At 54.2% G+C, this 9226-nt stretch overlaps 1 protein-coding gene across 2 annotated transcripts in view; it reads left to right on the plus strand.

Moving 5' to 3' along the window:
- Window positions 1–6727, plus strand: part of MARK4 (microtubule affinity regulating kinase 4) — a 29400-nt gene extending 22673 nt beyond the window's left edge. The window contains exons 14-18 of one of the 2 annotated variants that reach the window (XM_057534546.1): window positions 809–912; window positions 3102–3380; window positions 3525–3604; window positions 4578–4622; window positions 5410–5622. In XM_057534546.1, the coding sequence (XP_057390529.1) occupies window positions 809–912; window positions 3102–3380; window positions 3525–3604; window positions 4578–4622; window positions 5410–5474 (573 nt within the window). In that variant the 3' untranslated portion in view covers window positions 5475–5622. Of the gene's footprint in view, window positions 1–808; window positions 913–3101; window positions 3381–3524; window positions 3605–4577; window positions 4623–5409 lie in introns of both variants that reach the window. The other variant, XM_057534545.1, reaches the window with a different exon arrangement.
- Window positions 6728–9226: the final 2499 nt, after the last annotated feature.

A 9226-nucleotide genomic window follows, 5' to 3' on the forward strand; every position in this document is an offset into this window, starting at 1 on the left:
TCCAGAGGAAAGAAAGAGGGATCGCTTTCCAACACATTTGTGAGGCAACAGAATCCTGATATGCCATTCCTGTCCTCGGAGAGCTCCGTGCAGTAGCGGGTGGGGATGTATGTGTGAACAGATGTGGTCACTCAAAATGATCAAGGCTGTAGCAGGGAGTGCAAAGAAGGTAGCTGACTCAGCCTGGGGCCAGGGCACGGATATATTATGAACTGACACCTGAAAGATAGCTAAGAGTGAGTCAGAGGGAAAGGTAGGAGGAATATCCAAGCAGATAAGACAGCATGTGCAAAGGCCTTTATGAGGAGAGACAGCATGGCATGAATAAGTATGTTTTTCAAAGTTTGATGTGGCTGGAGGTGGGGGAGAGCTGGGAGAGGAGAGGGGGGCAAGGCTGCCCCCTGGGAACCTTCCCTGACCTTCTCTCCTCCCAGCTCCAAGGCCTTCTATGACTCTCAGCCTACATTCTGGGATGGCCCACTAACCCTTCATGTCTTTAGCCAAAGTACAATAAACCACCTACTCACTTTCAGTTCACACACAGGCCCCTGCCTCGTTCCTTTTATTTTTATTTATTTTTTTATTATTATTATTTTTTGGCTGCGCCTTGCAGCATGCGCGATCTTAGTTCCCCGACCAGGGATCGAACCCGGGCCCCCTGCACTGGGAGCACGGAGTCTTAACCACTGGACCGCCAGGGAAGTCCTCCCCGCCTCGTTCCTAATGAGGGAGGCCAGAGAGGGTAAAAGGGGGGATTAAGGGGTATCCCTTTGCTCCCTCACTCTCCTCCTGGCCTTGTCTCCTGCAGAACAACCTCCCCCCCAGCATGATGACCCGCAGAAACACCTACGTTTGCACAGAACGCCCGGGGGCTGAGCGCCCATCCCTGTTGCCAAATGGCAAAGAAAACAGGTATGGAGGGAGGGCAGCAACAGGGAGGGGGCAGTGGGGTGTAGGTGAGCAGGGCCCCCCTTGATCTCAGATGATAGATGCGGGGAAGGGGTGCCATGGGGACTGGGGAGTCTGTGTCTGCCCTTCCCTTGGCAGAATCTACCCATGTCCTCCCTCTCCCAGACTCCCCTGAAAATCCTCCACCCTTAATTAATTAGCCGTCAGCACCAGGAAAGCAGTCTGACCCATTCTCTGCCTACGAGCCTTGGGAACCTGAGTTGATTCTTTTTTTTTTTTTTTGAATGATCCATTTTTAGAGCTGGAGAGAAGCCCCAGATTGTCACAGCTTCAACATCCTCTGGTTGGCTGGGTTTCAAACTTCTTTGCCTGAGTCTGTTCGGTCTCTTTCAGCTGGCATGTGAGGGAAACCAGTACAGACTGGCTGGAGCATAAAAAGGGAATGAATTGGTTCACATCCCAGTTCAAGTCTGGGAGTGGGGCAGGCTTCAGGATAATGACACTGCCGCCCACCGGGACTGGCAGGCATGACGCCGAGGTGCACTCTGGGAAGCACCTGATAAACAGATGCGGGTGTTACTCTTTGGTGGGGGCGAGGTAATGGAGTGGCTGAGGGCATTGATTCTGTGGCTACTCAGCTCCAAGTTTGAATCTTGCCTCTTAGCCCTTTGGCCGGTATCTGAGCCTCCATTTCCTCCTGTGTAAGATGGGGCTGCTGTTCTCTGCCTCCAGACCCTATTAGAGGGATCCAGTGGAGATCAGGTGTGTCCTTGTACCTGGCACAGGGCCTGAGACACAGAAGGCATTTGATGAATACGAGGTTTTTTGTGGTGGTTAAATAAAAATAATAACAGCCAACATTTTTCAAGCAGTAACCATGTGCCAGGCCTCTGTACATTAGCTAGTTGAATGCCCCTAACAATTCTATGAGGTCGATCCTGCTATCTCCATTTTACAGCTGAGGAAATGAGGCGTAGATGGGTTAAGTAACTTGTCCAAGGCCACACAGCTGGTAAGTCAAGGAGCAAAGATTCCAGACTGATTCCAGAATCTGTACTTGTAACCACTATAATATATAGCCTCCCAGTTCTGGCCGAGAGATAAGTGTATAGTTAGATTATAGATTCAGGAATGAAAAGACCCCAGAGTGCAGTGGATGAGATGGAGGTTTAGTCCTCTGTGATGCAACCATCCAGAGGTAGGAGGCAGGGTCCTCCAAGGATTCAGGACCAATCTCAACATGAAGCTCCAGCTCTGGATCTGAGGCCACTGCACCAATTGCCACTATTTCCCAACCAGCAAGTAGGGTGGAAAGAAAGTAGAGTGCAAACTGCTTTCTTTTTAGAGGCGTGACCCAGAAATGGTACAGAGCACTTCTCTTTATATTCTGTTGGCCAGAGCATGGTCACATGACCACCCCTAGCTGCAAGGGAGGCTGGGAAATGTAGTATCTGTCTGGGCAGCCATGTGCAATGTTCATACTCTAAGGGGTTTGGTCACTAAGAGTAAAACAAGGTGTATGGATTCTGGGAGAGAGGTAGTGGTATCTGCCAATCAGGGCTCCCTCTTTGAGATCCAGGCTGGTCCCGGCTCCCTAGGGTAGAAATTGGAGGTCTGGCTCCTGCTGTCAGGACTGGGAGCCTCAGAGGGCCTAGAGGAGGGTCCTGGGCTAGTGGAACCACCTCTGCCCACACAGCGTCTTGAGAGAGTTGGGGAGAGGGTGCCTTCCTCTTTCTTTTCACCTGTTGAAACGTTTTCATAATGAATGTAGGTCCCCTTGATGTTCACATCTATTCCTTTCCCACGACTGAATAATAGCAAAGTGTTTGCACACTTGGTTTGGTTCCTGAGGTTTGGATGGCAAATAGCAAGGGATTCATCCAAAAACGTATCTGAATCTATTCAATTGCCGAGTTTGGAGAGAGGAGCATTGGGACAGGGGACAGATTGGAGGGGGCAGAGTTTAAAGAAAGGGCAGTTTGAAGGAGGGACGACTTAGGAGTCGAGACGAGGAGGTAAGACAATACTAGGGCTGCACAGCGCACCGCCTGCACGACGTACACAGCAGCCCTGTCTCTGAGGCCCAGGTTGCTAGAGGTTTCTGATCTCAGGAACGACCAGTGGAGAAGCAGGGGGCTGGAGACTTGGCCTGCCTCAAGGCCCCACCCTGACTTGTACCTCTCTGCCCACAGCTCGGGGACCCCACGGGTGCCCCCCGCCTCCCCCTCCAGTCACAGCCTGGCCCCCCCGTCAGGGGAGCGGAGCCGCCTGGCCCGCGGCTCCACCATCCGCAGCACGTTCCACGGTGGCCAGGTCCGGGACAGGCGGGCAGGGGGCGGGGCAGGTGGGGGCGTGCAGAATGGGCCCCCCGCCTCTCCCACACTGGCCCATGAGGCCACACCCCTGCCCCCTGGGCGGCCCCGCCCCACCACCAACCTCTTCACCAAGCTGACCTCCAAACTGACCCGAAGGTGAGCCCCACGGGATGTGGGGTCTGGGGAGCGGGATGGGGGGGGCTGACGGGGCCTAACCTGTCTTCTGCTCTACTCTGCCTCTGTATCCCCACGTCTCCTCCTCTTCCTCCTTCACCCTTCACCTCCCTCCTCACGCTGCAGGGTTACCCTCGATCCCTCTAAACGGCAGAACTCTAACCGCTGCGTTTCGGGCGCCTCTCTGCCCCAGGGATCCAAGATCAGTAAGTCCCCTCCACCCTCTGCTTTCACTGGCTCTGCCTCTCTATCTGCATGTCTGACCTGTGTGCGGGCCTGGCGGGAGGGGGCGCTGTGAGTCGGGTAGGGGCTCCGGTTGTTCATTTCCTCACTCAGTTAATAAACAATAGTCTGGCCTCTGGAGCCAGACTCTTGGGGTTCAGACCCGAGCTCTTCTGAGTGCCCTTAAGCAAATGACTCAACTTCTCTGGGCCTTACTTTCCCCTTCCCTAAAATGGGGATAGTGATAACCGTACCTTCCTCATAGGGTTGTTGTGCGGTGAGGTGTATCACTAAGTGAGGTGATGCATGGACTGAGCTTAAAATCTTGCCTTGGAAAATGCTTTATAAATATTTACTATTACTATTCTGTGAGTGTCTACTGTGTGCCTGGCACCATCGTGGGCCCAGAGTAAGGTGAACAAAAGGGATAAAATCCCTGCCCAGGACATTCTACTAGGGGACCCAGACAGTAAACAATAAATAAGTAAAATATATATACTGTCAGGTAGTGACAAGTACTAAGGAGAAAAAGGAAGCAAGGAAGGGGGGGTCAGGGGTGTGGAGAAGGGAGGGTGCAGTTTTAAATGGGGCAGGCCTCACTAAGGAGTTTTCATTTGAGTACAGCCTGAAGGAGGGGTGTGTGTGTGTGTGTGTGTGTGTGTATGTGTGTGTGTCCTTCTATATGTAGGTATGTGTCTCTGCCCACCCCCCCCCTCTTTTGTCTTCCAAATCCTTCAGTATCTTTCCTCCAGCCTGCACTAACCATTTCAAACGGGGCTCCGCTTCTGGGCATGGAGAGGGAGATGAAATCCTGACTCCCAGCCCTCCCCAGCCCAGCTCCATACAGCAGGGAGGGACCAGGGCTGAGGCAGGGCCTGCCCAGAGTCCTGGAGCCAGTGGGTTGAGGGAGAGGCCCCTATGTCCAGATTAGACACTCTTCCCCCTCCCCTCCCCTAGGGTCACAGACGAACCTGAGAGAATCGGGGGACCTGAGGTCACAAGGTGAGTGCATGTGCCTCCCCTGAGTGCCACACCAGCCCCTCCCCTTTTGCCTGTCTCAGACCCCACTTGTGTAAGTACCTCTCCTCACCCCCCCACCAGACCCTTAGATGGGGCCCAAGCCTCATCCTCATCCTCCAAGGCCAACTTCCTGAAATGTCCCTATGACCCTCCCTTCTCTGCTGGCTCCTCTTACCCACCCCCGCCCCCTTGATTTCCTCTCATTTCCACCTCCATCCCTGAGCATTATTCCTTGACCATCTTTAACTTCAGCCTCTCCCATCTCTAACCCACTCCTCCCCCTGTTGACACCACACCTCCTTTCCCCTCTCATCCAATGAGGCACAAGGGTTGCCAACAGCTCTGGGCCATTGTAGAAACCCAAGTGGAAATAAAGAGCCTCCCCGGCAGTTCCAACAGTCCCAGGACCGAATCTCATTGGCTGGAAATGGGTCACATGTCCATCCCTAAACCAATGCCTGGGACCAGAAGGGTGGAGTATTCTGATTGGTCAGACTTAGTGGTATGCTCATCTTTGAACCTATCACTGATTGGTTGCATGCTCTCATTGACCGGAAGTGAGTCATGTGTTCACCCTTGTGTTCATGCCCCACCTAAACCAGAAAGACTAGATCTGCAGTGCTTCTCAAGGGGAACACTCTTGGTATTTTAGGCGAGACATTTCTTTGTTAGGCAGGGAGTCTGTCCTTGGAGTCTGTCCCAAAGTGGGAACAGTGGGTTACCTTCCTCTTCTCCCCCATCTTTAACCCCTAATATCTTCCCACCTCAGTTGCCATCTACCTTGGGATCAAACGGAAACCGCCCCCCGGCTGCTCCGATTCCCCTGGAGTGTGAAGCTGACCAGCTCGCGCCCGCCCGAGGCCCTGATGGCAGCTCTGCGCCAGGCCACGGCGGCCGCCCGCTGCCGCTGCCGCCAGCCCCAGCCGTTCCTGCTGGCCTGCCTGCACGGGGGTGCGGGCGGGCCCGAGCCCCTGTCCCACTTTGAAGTGGAGGTCTGCCAGCTGCCCCGGCCGGGCCTGCGAGGAGTTCTCTTCCGCCGCGTGGCGGGCACTGCCCTGGCCTTCCGCACCCTCGTCACCCGCATCTCCAATGACCTCGAGCTCTGAGCCGTCACGGCCCTGGGTCCCCTCCTCTTTTCCTCTCCTACTTCGCTTCGGCAGGAGAGAAAGGGGATCAAGGAGGGGATTCTCCCTTTGTCATCACTTCAGTTTCCCTGAAATCGATCTGGGGGCAGAGATTGTCCCCTCTGCTGTTCTCTGGGGCCGCTGGGCAGGAGAGAAGAGCGAAGGGGCTTAGCAGGGAAAGCTGGCACATTCCTGGAGCCTCCAGCTTGTCCTGTCCCCCCTCACCCTGCCTCGGGGCACCTGAGGAAACTTTGGGGGCAGAGCGGGGGCAGAAAGGGAAACAGGAAACTTCCATTCCCCCCCAACAGCTCAAGAATTAGGCCTTGGGCAGGGGCAAGAAGAGTTGCTGAGCCTCAAGGCTGGAGAACTGGGGTGGGTGGGGTCGGGAGTGGGGGTCAGAGAGGCAGATTCCTTCCCCTCCCCATCCCCTCCTGCTCGAACCCCCCCTTCCTGCCCCAGGCTGGCGCGGGGCACTTTGTACAAATCCTTGTAAATACCCCCGGACCCTCCCCTCTGCAGAGGTCTCCCGAGGAGCTGCCGCTCTCACCTCCGGTTTTTAAGTTATTACAGCCCCACCCTCCTCCTGTCAGCCCCTCACCTGCAGCCTGTTGCCCAATAAACCTAGGAAGTCCCCCCTCCCCCACGCTGACCCTGGGGTCTTCCTTCCCTGCCCTCACCTGCAAGTGAGATGAGGAGGAGGTGTGTGACTGGGCCAGTGGTTTCTCCTTTCTGAGCCTCGGTTTTCTCATCTGCAGAATGGGAGTAGTGGGGGTGTGAGGGTCAAGGATGATTGTGGAAGAGGGCAGGACAGGACTCGGCCTCATCCACGAGGCCCCAGTTCCTATATCGGACCCCCGTTCATCCATTCACATACCCACCCACATGTTATACTGGACTCTAAGCCACTTCTTACTCCAGCAGTACATTTATTCAATAAACAGTCATTGACCGGTGCCTACTCCATGCCAGGCCCAGTGTGGACACGGAGACACAGGGAGCCCCTGTCTATTGTGGGGGGGGGGTTCTGATAGACACTAGAGAAACCATTGCTTTGGGGGCCACGGAAGAGAAAGTGAGGGGGTTTGGGGAAGGCACTCCGGAGGAACTGGTGCCAGAGTTGGGCTTTGAAGGATGAGTAGGAGTTGACCAGGTATTAGGTATGCCCTGGGCACAAGCCTGGAAGTGGAAGTGCATGGTATAGCTCAGAGAACTGTGGGTAATTTCAGGGTGGCTGCTGTGTTGGGGGTGGGTGGAGAATTAGCAAGAGAAATGCTATATTAGGACTCAGAATCCGTCTACACTTAAGCAAAAAGGTATTCGTTTGCTCATTTCATAGGCCAAGGGTGCCTGACTTCAGGTACATCTGGATCTAGGCAGCAGGCCAGCTCACCTCTGCTTTTTTCAGTGTGAGTTTCATTCTAGTAGTTTCATCCAGTAGGCACTCCCTGATGGCAATAATGATGCCAGCAGTTCCAAGCTTTCATCCTTCCAGCTTAATTGCTGCAGCAGAAAGTCTGCTGAGCTTAAAGTCATGTGATCGTCCCTGGACCAGTCGCTGTGACTCTGGAGTGGCCTGTGCCTACAACTGGACTTAGAAGGGGCTCCCCAAAGGAAAGTCAAGGTGTCAGGAGCAGGAGAAGGGAAGTGGAAGCATGATAGACTTAAGCAGTAGAGCGCTGTCCAGTGCAGGAGGGCGGCGCTGCTTCACCCGGGGCCTTGTGGGCCAAAGTGAGCAGGCTGGGCTTTCATCCGAGGACACTGGGGAGCCATGGAGGGTTGCATGCAGGGAAGAGGCTTAGTCAAACTGCCTCAATTGCCCATTTAGAGCATAGTAGGGTCAACTGTTGTATTCTTCACGGAGCTGACAGGAAAGTCAAATGAGAAATGAAGGGTGGTAAAGATGAAAGAGTGGCCAGTGTTGAAAAATTCAGGGTCTGGGGCAGAGCCAAACTCCTGTTATGAGTGAGGCCAGAATAGGACTCTGCTGAAAGAGAAGTGTTTACAGTTGAGAGGGTAGAAAAATGAGGTGTGTGTCGGGGGAACCAACCCTGTCACGAAACCTCAATCCCGGAGGGCTTCCTTTGTGCCCAGCCCTGTGATGGGGACACAGTGGTGACCAAAATAGCCCCAGCCCTGCCTTCGTGGGGCTCACGGTCCAGTGGAGGAGACAGCCGTGTCCTCAGTGATCCAGAGTGGGCAGGGCTGGTATGGGGGAGTCCAGAGCCCGCAGGAGTGCAAAGGGGGAAACTGCCCTAGCCAGGGAGGGCTTCCTGGGAGGAACAGCTTGGCTGTGATGGAGAGAACGATGAGCAGCTAACCAGACATGGCGGGGTGTGGGTCACGTGTTCTAGGCAGAGGGAACAGTGTGTACAATGGCTGGGAAGCCAGAGAGCGTACAGGTCCTTCAGCAAATGAGACATGACTTGAGTGAGTATAGAGTCACTGTGAGAGATGAGGCTGGAGATGCTGGCAGGGCCTTGAAGGTGGTGGAGAGGCACCTGGGCTTTGTACCAAGGGTACTGGGGAGCCATGGCAAGGTTGTGAGTAAGGGAGAGGCAGGGGCAGGTTTGTGCTGTGAATGGAGGGAAGGAATCAGGTCAGAAGAGTAGCGAGGAGGTCAGGACCGGACAGAAGGTGAGGAGAGAAGGGGTGGACTTCAGCCTTATGAGGCAAAATGGGCGGGACAGGCATGGTAGCTGACAAGTGCCTGGACTCTGGATTCGGCTGGCTCAGACCTTACTGGCTGGAGTGTGTGTGGTCTGTGTGGCCTCAGGGCTGGAGCTGGGACTAGTGATGGGATCTTCATTTGGGGACAGTATTGTAAAGGGCATCCCCATGTCTAACAGGCCCTGCGTGCTTTGACCTTTGGGGTCTCTTCTAACCTTTCTGTTTTGGTAATCTCTCTGGGAACTCTGACATCCCCGGGCCTCAGTTTCCCCTCTGGAAAATGGAGAGAGTTCTTGATCTCTAAGGGCCCTTTACCTATGTGACAAGGTTTGAAAAAGTGCCTCCTCCAGGTCCCTGGGGGCTCTGTCTTCTTAACTCTGCCTCACCTTTTCTTCTGAGGCCTTTCTCTTTAGGGGCCCACGTGCTATGCCCTAGCAAATGGAGGCCTCAGCCTATTGGGTCAAGTAGAAGTGATTGACGTGGCCAACACCCAATACATGTTCAGATGTTTCTTGACGTCTATTACCTGCTTCTCCCACACGCGACCCCAAGGCCCCTTCCTGCTCTTTCCTGGGACCAAGCTCTCCGAAAGTCCTATCCTTAAAGACTTCACAGGTATGCTCTGACCCAAGCCCCAGTCTGGAGGAGGAAACAGCTTGGGCAGACATTAAGGTGGGAATTGCAGGGTGTAAGGAACAAAAGAGTATATAGAGGAATCATGGGAAAAGAACTAGAAGGATGAGCCTTCAGCAAATGGTATGAATTTGTTTGGCCTTGAAGAATCGCACTTAATAC

Source organism: Balaenoptera acutorostrata, chromosome 19 (assembly GCF_949987535.1).
Source record: "Balaenoptera acutorostrata chromosome 19, mBalAcu1.1, whole genome shotgun sequence".
NCBI classification, from domain to species: Eukaryota; Metazoa; Chordata; class Mammalia; order Artiodactyla; family Balaenopteridae; genus Balaenoptera; species Balaenoptera acutorostrata.